Raw genomic sequence first — 15719 nt, 5'->3', positions numbered from 1 at the left:
CTTAGCACCAGCCTTCTAAAAGATTCCCTTCTGACACATGACTTTTGCTACAAGAGATGCCATGAAAACGATCCCAGAGAAACAGGGGTTCCCCCTCAGCACGGAAGGCCCAGACAAGGACACTGCCACATTGTTTATTAATTACTAGTAGAGGGGAAACAAGATGGAGAGAAATAAGAGGCAAGCTGGCACAAAATATTTTTGAAGGTTCTCACTATTTCTCCCTAGTTTTGACTTCTGCTCAGTGCCATATGGATGGCAGCCAGGGTAAGTTATTTGTTCCACTGTAAACACAACTCTCCAGGGGCTGACTAAAACTAATGATAGGCCTGAGTGGCAAAGCCCACGGCCTAGACAAGCCTGGATTCAGAGCTGTGATTTTGGATCTACCCATTGTGGAAAAAGGCAGGAGGTTTGGATCTGGTTATGCTTTTGCCTGAAGTTCAGTGCTGAGTATTTCCAGTTAGGGTTTTGGTCCTATTTCAGTATTATTTAGAAGACTGAAGCTGAACTGAGGCTGAAGATAAATTTGAGTGCTCTGAAATTCTCCTGCCTTGGTCAAGAAGTTGAACCTCTAATTTGGTCGTTGTGGTAACACTGCCCTTTGATGCACTTAAAAAATATCCCTGCCCTGGACAACCAGACGTTACAGCACAATTCTTTCCATTCATGCCAAAAAGGCTGAAGAGCTGGAGTAGCTCCACGGAAGATGGGGACAAGGCACCCCACAGCCTTCTGTTAGGAGTTCCACGGGCAGTTCATGCCACAGTCTGGTAAGGACAAATACCAACAGAACCAAAATCCGTAAACTTTGTAAAACTGATATCCCTCTCTTATTCTTTTTGTTTGTAATTTGAAGCCTTCCTTCTGTAAATACAACTGTGACTAACCTCACTCCCGAGGGAGCACCAACTGGTACTCTGTGCTTGTACACTGTGTAAGGAGCCTTCCCTGCACGGCGCGATGAGCCCCAGCCACGAGGCTGCTTTGCCACGGCTGTGGAAGAACGGCTGCACCCAGGCAGCAGCGGCTGCAAGCGTCACCGCTGCAGGCTCCTGCTGTGTTCCACCACCACAAACACCTGGCTAGTGGTTTTTATTTATGTTCTCCTCCCAGGAATGCTTCAACAAATCTGAGGTGCTGAAATTCTAGTCATACCCAGCTCATGCTATTTTAGCTTTATTTTAACTTCACTGGTTTATCTTCTTCAGTTCCAAAATCTTCAGCTAAATAAAAGCGTGGCTCAGAAAACAGGTCACAAAGCAAACAAGGTAAGCAAAACTCAGTTTCCAAACCTCCACAGTGTGTCAGTCCATACAGCGTGTAGCCTTTGTGGCAGAGGCATTCAAAGCTTCCGGGGTAGTTGATGCAGGTGTGATCACAGGTCCTCTCGAAGGAACACTCATCTATATCTGAATTCATAGAAAAAGCATTAAGAAATTAGAATTTAGTTAAACTGAATGGCTGCAATTTCACACCGAGTTGCAGTATCTTGTTACTGATAAACCAGCAGATATCACCCCAGGTAAAATCTGAATAAAACATCAGTCTCATTCCTCTATAAAGAAAGGACTTGCAGGTAAATGGAGAAATGTAAGAAAAGATAATTTAAGAAAAAACATGAAGACCGAATTATATATGTTCGCCATTAGATGGCAACCTTGAACTTCTGGTTGTATTCTCCCAGCAGGGCTGTGGGGTTATTAAGGTTTTGGGGGTTTCAGAACAGAAGTTTTGGGTTGAATCACATCATTCCTTCTATCAGTGAGCACTCCTCCGACCTCCTGCCCACCAGGACAGGGAGTCACCTCCAGAGCCCTGCTCTGCCCACGCGGGGCTGCCCAGGCCGCCCAGAGCCCTGCGGGCACCAGGGGACTAATGCTGAGGAGAAACCACCAGCGGAACGGACGGGCTGCACCGAAGACGCGGGCAATCTTAGTCCAAAGTCCACATTCTACCTAATTCAAGAAAATTTGACCTCTTCCCCTTAAAACCGTCAGGCATCTCTACTCTGAGACCCTTATTTACATAGTTTCTTCCATCCAGCAGCCTATGAAGAAAACAATTAGCAGCACATTGCTGCAAAGACAGTGCAAAGGGTTTGCTGAGCAGGGTGACATAAAGGTTTATTTGACAGCAGCCATCAGTGCTGAAAACCGTCACATTAAAGGTACTTTAAATAGCAATGGGTGCAAAATAATAGCACTTTTAAGTGAATTTTATCCTCAGTCAACTGGTTTCCCTAGAATCCTCTTCAGTGATTAATTTTTTTCTGTTGAAAGGTCAGAGAAATTAATACAATGGTGTTATTTAAGAGTAGTAATTTCAAGAAAAATCGCATTCCTCTAATATTTCTGAGGTATAAATGAATGGAATAGTATTCCCTTAATAGCTTGCACACTTTCTAAAGTTGCTTATTAAGAATATAACCTGAGCAGCACCACTGCTATATATAACTTGGACTTTCATATTGTACATGCTTAGAAAGATGTGGGTGCTTGAAAAAAACATGGAAATTCACAAACACTTAAGGGTGTGCTACCCAATTCTTATATTCAAGTATTATTTGTATAATTTTGAAGTTTAATGAACCATTCTAGGTCTCATCCTGCTATTATAAATGCAAATACTTCAGGAACTATAAAATTAAGGTTTTGCGTATGTGTACACAAAGCCAAAATCTGTGTGAGAGTTTATGCACAAATTTAGAATGTTGTAACCAGCTATATTTTATATGATCTCCAATTTTAAGTGTTTCAAAACATTCACACAAAAGAGAATTCACAGTGTGAAAAGCAAACACATAACATAATATGAAACACACACGATGAGCAAAAATCCATGCTACCTGATTTTATGTGTGCATCACAATCACTTGTTATGATCAAGTAGCAAAAAAGGACAACTGAGATTTCTCTTTTTTACATCTATTTCATTTTAATGCATTTTCCTATGAATTTTAAAATACCATTATTTGAGTTCTGAAAGTGATTTCTTTTTAAGGTTTCCTTTATAGTCTTGGAAATATAAGGCTTTTGAATACACATAAATGGCAAACTGCTTCAGTTTTCTCTAAATAAATACATAAAGTAAAATCATTTGGGAATGAACACTGCAGTTACAGTTTTAAAGGATTTTGAATGCCTAAGAAGCCAAATCATACATCATGGTTTCACTCATGTGTAACCTTGTTCGCTATATGGTATTGCAGGGAATTTACAAAAGCAGCTCATTCTCTGGCCTCTGACTTACCTTGGAAGGCTCTTTTTCAAAACTAATTTCATATTTCTCACTAGTGATCCTATCCTGCACTATTGTAGTCAATGGGGCTTCTGCACCACTTTCACACACACCGCTCTGTGCTGTTACCTATTATGGCTTAGGCCTTTACAGGTTTTTCTTTGCATTAAGAAGGATGCACATCCCTCTCTGCCTGTGGAAACGACCGGCTGCCTGATAACGTGACCACTCATCTGCTGGCCAAGCACTAGGCACTTGGGATGGACAAATGCATTTCTATTACGCCAAATGTCAGCTGCTCATAAACTTATATTGCTTACACTGGCCGGCAGAGATGCTGAAACAAACACTTTTATTATAACACAAAGACTGCTATTAAAAGCTTTTTTGCCATTTAAACTCCTCATCCCACCTCCTGCTGCTGTTCTTGTAAATTCAACCTCTGCGGAATTCCGCATCTTGCTTTGGCCGACCAAACGCGGAGCCTCCGCGCAGGTTTTCCCGTGCCCAGCACCAAGCCCCTGGCCCCTGGAGCGCAGGGCACTGCCCCAGGGACCGAGCCTTCCGCAGCGCCCCAGCCCCAGAATCACCAGTCCCCTGAGGAATTCAGCACTGGTCATAGAAAAGGGAAAAATATGCACCACATGCTCTTTGCTGAAAGAAACCGGTGGTGTGATGCAGGATGCTGAAATCCTCTCGCGCTTTGTTTTATTTTTAAACTCTGAAATCCGTGTTCTGGGCACTGTTATCCCCTGGCTCCCAGAAACTCTGAAGTTGGCCCTCCCACCTTTGTGGTGCTCCACAATCCTTTTCCGTATTTACCCTGAAATGATGTGCTTGTTTCCCACCGCTCTCATGATACAGGTCTATCTCACAAGAGACCAAGGAGTGGGGAGTTACACCTGGTTTTCACCTTCACAGCCCTGGGTTTCAAATCCCGATCACCACACGGCTGGGAATGAACGTAGGTATCAAAATCTTTGTCTCCTTTGTACAAGCAACACTGCACAATCTGGTGGCATTACCTACTGAAGAGCAGCCCCAAAATACAAAAGCAGAGATGTGGTTACAGCTAAAGAACTAAGAACAATTAATTTCTCTTTCAGTTTTGTGGTCAATCCCCCCGCTCCCAACCACATGTACACACTCAGAAACACACAGATTTTTGTACTGGGTCATTCTGAATTTTCCTGCCTCTCACACACCAGAATAAATACTAAGAAATTAACTTACCGCATCTGGGATGCTCTTGAAATGTTTTAAAGTTATTTAAATTATGTTTTTGAACTGTTTTAACATGAAAAGTCAAAATGTTTTGTTTTCAAGGAACTGCAGTGGAAAACTTCAACTTGAGGTTGAAGTTTCTATTCTATTTTTAGTTGAATTTGGCATGAATTCACAAATAGTCCAAGCTGTCTCAGAACATTTCAGATTTGCTAATGCACTAATTTGACATCAGACACATTCTTTTTACTTTCGCTTAGTCAAAAATTCGTATCACATTCCCCACTATAATCAGCATATGCGATTGTGTCATTTCAGCACATTAAGAGATGTCTTCACAGCTCCACTCTTGGAGGCTCACAGGAACTAGGGGCTAAATTAATCTCCGATAGCACACAATCAGTTTCCTGCCAGAGGCGGTTTTTTTGCAGGTTTACTAATGGTAGCCTATAAAGTCTAGGATGAGGAGCTCCCTGCTCCACAGCAGACAACTGAGCAGAAGGGCCAAGCCCAGGGGCTGGAGCAGATGAGCTCGAGGCCCCTGGCACCCCCAGCCCCGAGGGCGTGTGGCTGGCACTCCTGAGGGGTCCTGCGTGCCGAGAGCTCTCCTCCACTCACTGCTTCCATCACATGAAGGCATCGTCGCAGGCTGAATAAAGTCCAACGTCTCTTCTATCGATCCACCTTCTCATCTCCAAAGAGAATGTCTGAACAGTGGAAGCGCTCCTTTATTTTTGCCTAGAAGGGATCTGACTCAAAGAGATTGTTCAGTGCTTTAATGAAAGAGCAGGATTTCCCTCTCTTTGAGGGAAGCGATTGTTGCCAGTGGTGCTCATGCTGGGTAATATTTGTCTGGCTCTGTTCCTAGTATTTCAAGTCAGCATTTGGATTTTATTGCTGATTTTTCAATCATACTCAGTTGGGTTTTTTTTTAGTTCATGCTTTCACACATTAAATGATCCCATAATGATTGTTATTTTTCTTGAATGTAATGTTTGTTAGTGGGTGTCAGATTGTCAGGATTGGAAAGGAAAGTCTTCCATCTATCTCCAGAAGGGAGCTACCACAGATCAACTTTCTGCTGAGTTTCCTCACACAGATGTGTCTCAAAGGTGTCCTGAGGGAGCAGGGAGAAAGCAGCTCATTTTCCATGCTCATTCAAGTCCCTGCCCTTTCCACCGATGCTGCCAGTAGACTCCCAATTACAGTAGCACCAATTGTTCTGGTGGTTTGTGTGATGTGGACACTGACTCATTTGTGGACGTAGAGTGCGAGGCACCAAGAAGCCATCACACAGTAATGATTTTTGCTAAGTCTGAAACTGGGCTGGATTCCTACCAGCAGCTCTGAAGTGAAAGGCTCCTTTCTGTACTCTGTCTCCAGTCCTCAAACCCCTGTATTCTTGATTGTCATTGCTTTCTCCTCTAAAATAAATTCCAGAGTAATTAAAAGAAACCAATGATCGGGAAATCAAAGCGTAATGCAAGACATTTCCAAAAAGCACCAGCACTGCAAGCAAGCAGCTCAACGCTACACATAGACAGGTGAGGCTGGTAAACAGCCGCATTTAGAGATGTTCTGACGACTGCAAACTGGTGCAGAAACTGCTCCGACTCCCTGACAGAATGTACACATGCAAAGTTCACTTGCAGAGAGGAACACGTGTGATCTGGGGGCTGTGGTTACAGAACTGAACAATTCAATGCCCAGTTTGCCCAATCGTGCATAAAAAATTTAGTGCAAAAATAAGGATTTCCCCCCCCCCCTTTCTTCCTTAGTACCCTTTTGTTTGTCAGTATTAATAACAAGTGAAGGAATTGGTTCAAGAAAACTAATGGTCATCATGACAGCTTTTCTGTGAGACATACATTAAGCAACTAGGTTAATTTATGAAACCGGGAGCCTCCTTCCAAAACACAGGCCACATATGATATTTGAATACGAGTTTGGTCTCGCTGCTTGGAGCATTTTTCATGTGGTCTGAAAATAAACATGGCAAGGGGAGATCACTGTTATTTGATGGTGCTATTTGTGCTGCAGAGAACAAGAGAGGAGAGGCTCAAAGACAATCAATAAAAGCTATAACAGGGATTTGGGACAGAGCGCAGACTGTAATGATTCTGGACGCTGTAAGCAAAGAACCCATCTTATATTTGATTTGTCTGTGCTCAGTGAAGCAAGACATGAAGTATACACTAGATCACGGCATAGAGATGCAAAATATATACATTAAATGTAAACATACTATTTCAAATAGAAATAAAATAGCAAATAAATATTTTTTGCTTAGAAATAGGAAGTAAAATAAAAAGAAAAGGAAATATCTATCTCTGCTACCAATTCCTTCACCACTAGAAGTGATTCATGACAGCCTGAATGCTGGTAGATCACTTCAGTCAAAAATGGTCACTTGAGGTGCTCTCACAGATGTGACTCCATGCACTCCCCCTCCGCCCAGCCAGCATAAGTATTCCTTCGTTATGGCAGCAAAGTTCTGCACCCGTCTCAGCTGCTGCCCAGGATGCTGTAAAGAACACACAGAGCAAGGAATCCGTGGTTTGCAGACTCAGGCACTAGGAGTGTTTGACCCCGGCTGGGAGCGACGGCCCAGGTCTCCCACCGCCCTGCGCCCGGGAAAGCCAGTGCTCGGTACAGCGGGGTTATCTCCCAACGTGGCCACCCGCTCCTAATGCAGAAGTCCACAATACACAGTTTTGTTTTGTCCGTCTCACACACCCTTGGTTGATTTTTAACCCCCAAGCCAAACGGGGAGTCGGCGTGGAGTACCCCACTGCACCAACCACGCACACAAGCCAAACTCAAGGCTAGTCAGAACATCTTGTGTTCACATTTCTCAGCTTCCAAGGCATCGGCTCCTCTGAGAAACAGAGCCTTTCCTTTTTCTCATTCATTAAGCACACATACATAGAAACTCTGAAGTGTTACATGATGTTTTTAAAATAAACGCTAATGCTTTGCTATATGTATTTTGGCTGAAAGTTATTCTCTGTCTTCTCCCCCTCCCCTCTGATTCTGCAGGGAACCGATACCACCCATGTAAATGTTGTTCCCCCTGCAGCACTACTTGACAGACATTAGGGAAACCACACATCTTAATCTGAGTGGTTGCTGGACCATAGGGAGTCACGATTCAAGCTACGTTCTCCAACAAAGGCTGGTTTAAACTCAGTATTGGGAAAGGTATTACTTTGCTACAGCAGCCATATGATGGGGTTTCCACCACATGTCACGTTTGCTGATCCACAGTGACTTACCCCTGTTCACAGTTAGTAAAAACGCATCCTCCATCTGAGAACGCAACTCTCTAATACACATCCAACACCGACCAGAAGGAACGGCTTACAGCTAACTGCTCCTTATGTTTCAAAGTCTACAATAATAAAACAAACGAAGAGGAAGCACGGAAAGATGTAGTAATGTACAAACCTTCTACTTCATTACCTTCCCACTGAGTGCTTCTGGGGCAAGCTAACACAAAGAAAAAAAAAAAAAGCCCTAACCCCAAACCTTTAAAAGTAATTGAAAAACCACACCCATTTAGGCTCCCCACTGCATTACTGACTTGCAATCAAATCAACTTGTTGCTGAGACTTAATTGTTAATAACATACTAATGACCTGCAGAAAAAACAGATCTGGCATTAATTGCTATACTTTTAATGTGAATGTAAGTGCCTAAGTAGCACAGTCACATCTTGTATTTCAGAAATTTAAGTGGGAAACTGTCCATTATGGCTAACGTTGACTTGGACCAGAGCATTTATTTATTTAAAAACTTTATTGCTCACAGTTAACTATGTGATTAGTGAAGACCAAATGTAACACACTAATAAGGGAATGAAAGACTTCTGAAGGAAATTGATTCTGCTTGCAAGGAAATGTGCTTTTTATTAGAAATGATTTGTTCTTAGAATGAAAAGTGGTAGTAAAACAAATAAATGTATATAAACTGCAAAAGAAACTGCAAAATATACTTGAGACAGAGGCAATAAATAATTAGAAACCTGTGACTTATTATGTAAGCATCCCACAGAGGAGGTATTTCAAGGCTTTGGCAGTACAAAATGAAATGACTATTACTCAGCTTCAGGGATCGCCACACAGCAGCAGCCAGTGACAAATTCTGCCAAATCCTTGGTCCTGACTCCCCCCTGTGCAGTCAGACCACTGGTCCATGGGCTGGTTAAACACGCTGCCACAGTTCGGTTCAGGAACAGGGATGTTCTCGTAGCAAATCCGAGCTAATCGAGTTTTGCCAGACCAGGCAAAGCATTTGATTCACTCGTAGCAAACAGTATGTCTCTGATCTCAGAGATTTAGGCAGTAATGCTATGGCCAGGTCTCGGTCTGCACGGGAAGGAGGGAAATCAGTGCGGACCTGCAGTGACTCCCGCTGGAGGAATTCGGGCTCCATCTCGCTTCTGCTCTGCAACCCACAGAAGGTACCTGCTGCCAGAGGGCAACGCTTCCTGCAGTGGCACTGGCTTAACACGGGCTTCTGTAATTGTGCCACATTCCTTCTTCTGGGTCCCACACACTGAAGCGGCTGCTCTCTTGCAAGCTACTGAGCAGCCGGAGCTTCCGCAGGGCAGTAGGGCCTCCACGAGCCTGGGCTGCCGGCTCTTCCAGGCTGGCTAAGCAAGCAGTGCTCTGCCAAACAGTCAATCCTCTGGCAGATGCAACTAGGCAAGAGTTTCCCCTTGTTTAATCCAGCATGGTGTGCAACACCTGCAATGGGAATTCTATCCCTTCAATCTATAGCTGTGCTAAGGCCCACTAGTGTTACCATCCACCTAGTTCTGCCTCATGGCCTCAGTATCCTTTTATGTCTGGATGTTTTTATTCAGCATGTTGAGGTCCTGGGAACAGTCTTCAACTTCCTCCCAGCCTACCCGTATCCATAGTAAGTTCAATAACCCGGTATCTCTGTTCTTGAGGCTGTCAAACAGCCGATCACTCTTCAGAGAAGCCGTGTCTTCCTCTGCCCTCATGCAGTGCTAAACCCCGTATGAACACTCCACAGCCCTGGTGCCAGTGCAGTTCAGGGAGCCACAGTTGTCTCTCTTGTTTATCATTAAGGTCTGATTATTTTACATGCTGTGCTGTTATTTTGCTCTAAGGACTATCTGGGCATCACTGATGCCTCCTTTCTCTGTGTGTTCTCACATTTCTGCTACATGTCTGAAGTTGAATGATGTCTTCCAAGTCCTAGCAGTGTGGATAGAACCTGGATGTTTATTTTGATAGAATGACTATACTTAATGCCAGCAAGATGACCGTACCCATTTAGTCTGACCTCCTGCTCTTAAGCAGCCTCTAGTGTTTTGCTTGGTCACCTCCAAAAGCATCTCTGTTCCAGAAGGGACTGTCTAGCTGTTTCCCTCTTAGTTTTCTCTCCATCAGTTTAATTTTTAGAGTTCAAGCTGGTGTGATCCTTTTTAACTGCTAAATTTGGCAAAGGCTGAGTAATTTCTCTTAAAAGAGTGTAACACATACCTGATCCTTCCAGCAATGAGCAGGTACCTCTTGATCTGTTTCTCAGATTATTTTGTTGGGTCTGAGGTTACACACAAGAAGGCAGGATTCCAGCTCAGTATTCCCTGGGAGGCTGCCTGCCTCTGTTCATTCCCACCACCGGAGCAGCTCAGCTCAGCTCAGAAGACGGTCACCCTTCACTGGCCCCTTCAGTGCTCAGAGGAACTGCAGGAGTCAGATCTCCCCACCGAGGGGACAACTCTTAACCCAGTAAACTCATCACCCTCATTAACATCAGAGCACCTGGTTTCCCACTGTTTACCTAGAACTTACAGCAAAGGGAACTGCCATTGGGAAGAACAAGACAGTACATTTGGGAGAGTCTTTACAGGCAAATGGCAGCTCATTTTCTTTATCTCTGCTATCAGACCTCATCAAAAGAGACCAGTTGCACTTTCTGGGAACCACTGTGCTATCACTGGGATTTGAAAACAGAAGGAAAGCAGGTTAAAAAACAAGACTTGGCAGTAAAATTGTAGGCCTAAACTGTTTGCTCCCTCTCCAGAGTAAATACAATCCTTTCTTTAGGAACTCTTCCAAGGGAGTTTTATGTGATCTCATGTACCAACAAATTAATTTCCCCTTCTCTTTCCAGTTTCTTTCAAAAATTCCCAATTTAATTTTCTCCCACACAGAATCCGCAAGCTCATTCTCCTCCACAAGCTTCCCTCAGGGCTTCCTCAGAGCCTGCAGAAATGGGGCTGCAGAACGACATCTTAATGCAGTAAATACCTATTCCCTAAGTGTTCCCCTTACCAGATGTGCCAAGTCAACTGACCACCATACATTCCTCTTCCTGTCAGCACTGCGGAGCCAGTTCTGCTCCCAGTCAGTGCGTACGGTTTTGTTCTGCCTCATGCATCAGCCACGGAACTATTTGCTTGCTGTTGGATCACCAAAAGCTTTGCCTGAGGGGCTGGGAAGATTTATGGGTTTGGATGGAAAGTGCAGAATTTGGCAATTTCAGTCAGGCAAAAATTGGCAGCTAACTCTGGGGTCTTTGGGGGTATCTTTGACTATAGTTGGTGGGATTTGGACCAAGGTTTTTTGCATTTCTATAATGAAATACATCATCATCATCATCACCACCACCATTATTATTACATTATTATTATTTCTCTGCTGTTGGGCAAAGAAAAAGGTTTCCAACATTTTTCCCAGCAGCATTATGAAGGACCCCACCACCTTTTTTTTCTGTAAGCAGCACCAAACTAAAAAACAGAATAATGCTAGGTAGATGATTACCTGATAAATTCCCTTCTGGCAGATAACAATTTCTTTTAATATTTTAAACATGGTTGTGCAAAACCACTTGCTCAATCCTAGTACTGCAAGGAGAGCTGGAGAGCAGCAGTGGCAGCTTCTGCCCACAGGACTGCTGAGGAAGAAGAGGTGCCCGGCCTCGGAAGGGCCAAGCCAAGCTTCCCTCTTCCTCCGTTCCTTCAGCAGTTCTGAATCTGGGCAGCTGTCCTAGCAGAGAGAGGAATGAGAAAATCAGTGCTGGGTCCTGAGGCTTTCTGGGTGGCTGCAGTAGGACATTTGGTATCTAATGAGGTAAGACACTTTGTCCCTCACATCAGGAAACACATCCAAACCCCCCCTAGCCTAACGCGCCCTGACACCTCTGACCGTGTTTCAACCACCCCTGCCACAGCTTCTGCCCCGGTTTGTGAAACCACTTCAGTGATAACCTCAGTCATCTGGGGTTCAGTTTACTGACCAGTAGCACCAGATGTGTGAGCGTCTGGAGCTGGGGAGAGGCCACAGATCCGTGCTGTGGCTGAGGATGGATCGCCTCCCGCGAGCCCGCGCTCCGAGGCACCCACACACCTGGCCACGAGGCACCCCCTGAACACCCCCTCTGTATAGACCCCTCTGGACACCCTCACATTGAGTACTCGTGTACTCCAAGAGAAGAAACTTTAGGAATCCCCTTCTGCTCTCAGACAGGGAAAGGGGGCAGAGAGGGCAGAAGAACCCTGAGCAGAAGGTCTGCAGAGAGACACGCCGATCACCAGAGACAGCTCTGCAGATACTTTCACACAGAGAAGTTAAACAAAGAGAGGAATTATTTTTGCAGGTAAGAAAGTTTGCTGGGTCTCTTATGGAACATGAAAAAAACTACTAATAACTAGATACTATGGTATAAAATGAGTAAGTCTGCCCAAGGTCACAGACACAAAGGGAGCCGAGGGATGTGATCTATAAGGGCATCTGGAAAGGAAGATTTCAAATCCTTACCGGTTTTCACTACCGAGCGCATCACACTTAGCCTCACCATAAGATCATGGCAGTTGCTCTCATCTTACTTTTTCTCCTTATTGTTATCCATCCTTGTGAATAACAATTTTTAAAAGGACTTCTAAAAGATTTAAAAATGCACCATAGGGATCTGAACCCAAGTAAAGCACCACTGTCTTCTAAATGCAACCAAAGCTAATAGTATAAAAAATGCCTAAGTACATTTAACAGTGTTGTTCATCTTTAGAACCTACTACCTTTAAAATCAATAGAAAATGAGTTGAGCTAAGCACTTTGTCAGATCACAGGTTTTTCCTAAGAGCTACAAAATCTACTCACTATTGGATCAGGAAGGGCTGGAACTGCCTGGTGAAAGGCCACGTGCCAAAGAAAGTCTAAGTACATTTGCAACCTTTCAGTGATGGCAAATCAGAGAAAGGTCAACATAACTGTGATAAATGAGCCTGACTTAAGACTGTACCTCCGAAGGCTTAGCCCGGAGATGAGAGTGCAACTTCAGTCGCTGGTATTTGTGGTAAGTCAAACCTGTTCTGTGTGCTAGCACCAACCACGCTGCAGCACTGTGGGCATCAGGACACGTAGCTCCTGGACGAGAGCTCCTCTCAGTGCCCCCTCTAAGTGCTCTGGTGATCAGACTGTGCAACCCCATCTGCGTGGTTACGTGAAAGGTGTGTGCACGCGCTAACAAATGCCCTGCTTGGCAGGCGTGGGGGACCACCACCCCACCACACCTTTGACATTCACTGTATTTGCTTCACAGCCTCCCTGCATTATGTACGGATTGTCTTTGACACAAGACTTTGAAACAAAATTATTTATGGCATGAAAATAAAGATCCTCTTCAGCCAACTTGCTTGTAGGGGTACTTCTACATGTCACAATTGGACATAATCACTTAGCAGCAACACAAGGGCCTCCAAGCTTTGAGGGCTGAATCTGCTGTGATACGAGGTGAACGAGATGGAGAGACAAGAAAGACAAAAGGCTGTTTCTGTGTGATGAAGGTCTTGACGTTGGAGACTGAGGTTGTGTCAATGCTTAGACTGTCTGTAGACTTCCCAGACGCTACCCTTGCTCTTCGGTCTGTGCTTACCTGTCCTAGATCTTTCCCACCCCTCCCCATTACATGAGGGCTTTGTAGTGCTCAGGTTCCTCCAGTAATCTGAGGAGCCCAGCAGGAGGCAATTGGCTTTGGCTCCTATCACATTTATCCTCTTACCATTGTTATGTTAGGACAATCTAAATCGCAATTACAGTCAATACCTTCCCAACATTTTTTAAGAAAACAAAGTACTTTCATCAAAACATTGCCAAGATTTTGTAAGCAAACATGTATCCTTTTCCAAAATCAATCATTTTCTAAGGCAAAGGCAAGAGTTACCCACTGCTATTATGGCAATAAACTATGCTACTACTTCAAGTGCTGGGGGTAGGAGAAGCCATATATCAAGAGTAGAAGTGCATTAAAAGAAACATCAGGCAGGTTTATTTGTTCTCCTACAAACATAAACATGTTTAGTAGTCTGCACTCTGCTCAAGCCACTATTTACCCAGCAACTCTGTAAAAGCAGCTTAACAGCCTGATGAGACAACATGAAAAAGGCTTTACCCTCTCTGTATCAAGCAAGGAATATTCCCTCTATCCTGCAATACATTTGAATTTTAGACGTATTTCTGAAAAGAGGAAACTGTTCTCTTTGCTAAGGTGTTTGTCTCCATCACCCTTTAGTAGGAGCTGCTAATGAGACTTCTTGAAGGAACAAGAGACTAGTCCAGGTGAAAACGTGCCTAGTGTTATTTGATGGTGCTGAAAGAGCAAGTACAACAACACGGTTTCAGTTTTCAACTGAAAACTCAGACGCCTCCCATGGACCTGACTGGGCATTCCCAGCTTGCTTCAAGCTCTTGCTGAAGTCGTTGGCCACTGAATATACTGTTCTCTGGCTCTGCTTCAAAGGCTTGCTTAAAAACTCTGCTCAGAAAGGCTGGCCTCCGTGGAGTCGGGAAATGGAAGGTATTCCTCCGAAAACACTAACAGAAATGTTTTGCAAATATGCACCAAAAAACCTCCACCCAGCAAAACCCCAGAAGATACTCACTCCTCTGGTCCACTGCCTCTTAATATTTGAGCTTAGATTTTTGGTTTCATCCCACCTGTCCTAACTAAGGCCTCCTCTCCAAGTTATCAAAACAAGTAGCAGCAGTTCTTAACATGGCTACTGGAAGAAAATCACACCCCTTTGCTTCAACAGGTTAGGGTTTTATTCTCATCAGAACAAAATAAACAAAACAGGGCACTTTTAAAAGGCCCAGAAGGGTAGATGCAAGCACAGGAAAAGGAAAGTCTTCTGAACATTTGGGATAGGGTTGTCATTTTATTGCAATTCTGTACAGCACTTAGTGTAAAGGATATCTGACCTTAATCAATGGGATTAAGTGACTGAGCGCAGCGATATGGCATTATCTCAACGTGCACCACTGCCACAGTGGAGAATATATATACACATACAGGTTTTCCCTGGTTCTCTTTAAAAACAACTCCTATTGAATTACAGCTTTCAGCACTATTTATCAACAGATTATTGTTTGTGGAAGAATGCTACCTTCCTGCTCAAACTATTCCAAGGCTGACTCACATCCTGGTAATTCATTAATACAGAACATGATTCCAGTCCAGTAAAATCATTTCTGCACTATACACATCATAAATCCTACAGCATCAACTGAAAAATATATCTCAAATTCTCTTTCTAAACACTAATGGAACATTTTGCTTGGCTTCCCACACACATCATCAAGGGGAGGGGGCCAGACCGAGCTGTAAAAAGCAATCTGATAGCAGTATACTTTATAGAGTTTAACATAGGCATATAAGAGCTACCATACTGAATGAGACCCGAGGTCAAACTAATCTAGTATCTCACTTCCAACAGTAGCTTCTATCAGAAGCTTCATGGGAAAATAGAGGTGGAATAATCTGTCCCATCTGCCCTCCCCACATTGGGTCTCACCCCATTAGAAAGTGATTTAAGGCCTAGATTGTGAGGTTTAATATTTCTTCCAAGGAGCAGCAACCAAAGGAAATTCGCCTTTAACTTATGATAACACTGCGCTGCAGAGAGGAGAACTGGAGGTGGGGGGGACGTATTTGTTTTCATGTTTCAGCAGACTTAATTGCTGCAACCAACACGGGAGATACTATCACTTGGCAAACAAACTGGTACTGGCTAGAGCTGTTTCTACTTCATGCCTGGGGCATTTATTGTTTCTGGGTATGATCTTGCAACCCTTTTTTTCTCACAGAGGCAGACTGTACCACTATTCACAATCTCAGTGACACCAGAGTAAGCACCATGTGTAACAGAAAGGCTTTGAGGAGTACTCGCTTTATTGACAGCGTAACATGTTGCTTCCCAGCGGAGTATTTTTTTAATCTGA

At 43.8% G+C, this 15719-nt stretch overlaps 1 protein-coding gene across 1 annotated transcript in view; it reads right to left on the bottom strand.

The window, feature by feature from the left end:
• SCUBE1 (signal peptide, CUB domain and EGF like domain containing 1) overlaps window positions 1–15719 on the bottom strand; it is a 209385-nt gene that overhangs the window by 31062 nt on the left and 162604 nt on the right. The window contains exon 10 of the mRNA XM_074872168.1: window positions 1296–1412. Coding sequence (XP_074728269.1) covers window positions 1296–1412 — 117 coding nt within the window. The remainder of the gene's footprint in view (window positions 1–1295; window positions 1413–15719) is intronic.

Source organism: Strix uralensis, chromosome 5 (genome assembly GCF_047716275.1).
Source record: "Strix uralensis isolate ZFMK-TIS-50842 chromosome 5, bStrUra1, whole genome shotgun sequence".
Lineage (NCBI taxonomy): Eukaryota > Metazoa > Chordata > Aves > Strigiformes > Strigidae > Strix > Strix uralensis.
The sequence above is the reverse complement of the archived record's forward strand: the minus strand, read 5'-3'. Positions and strand labels throughout refer to the sequence as shown.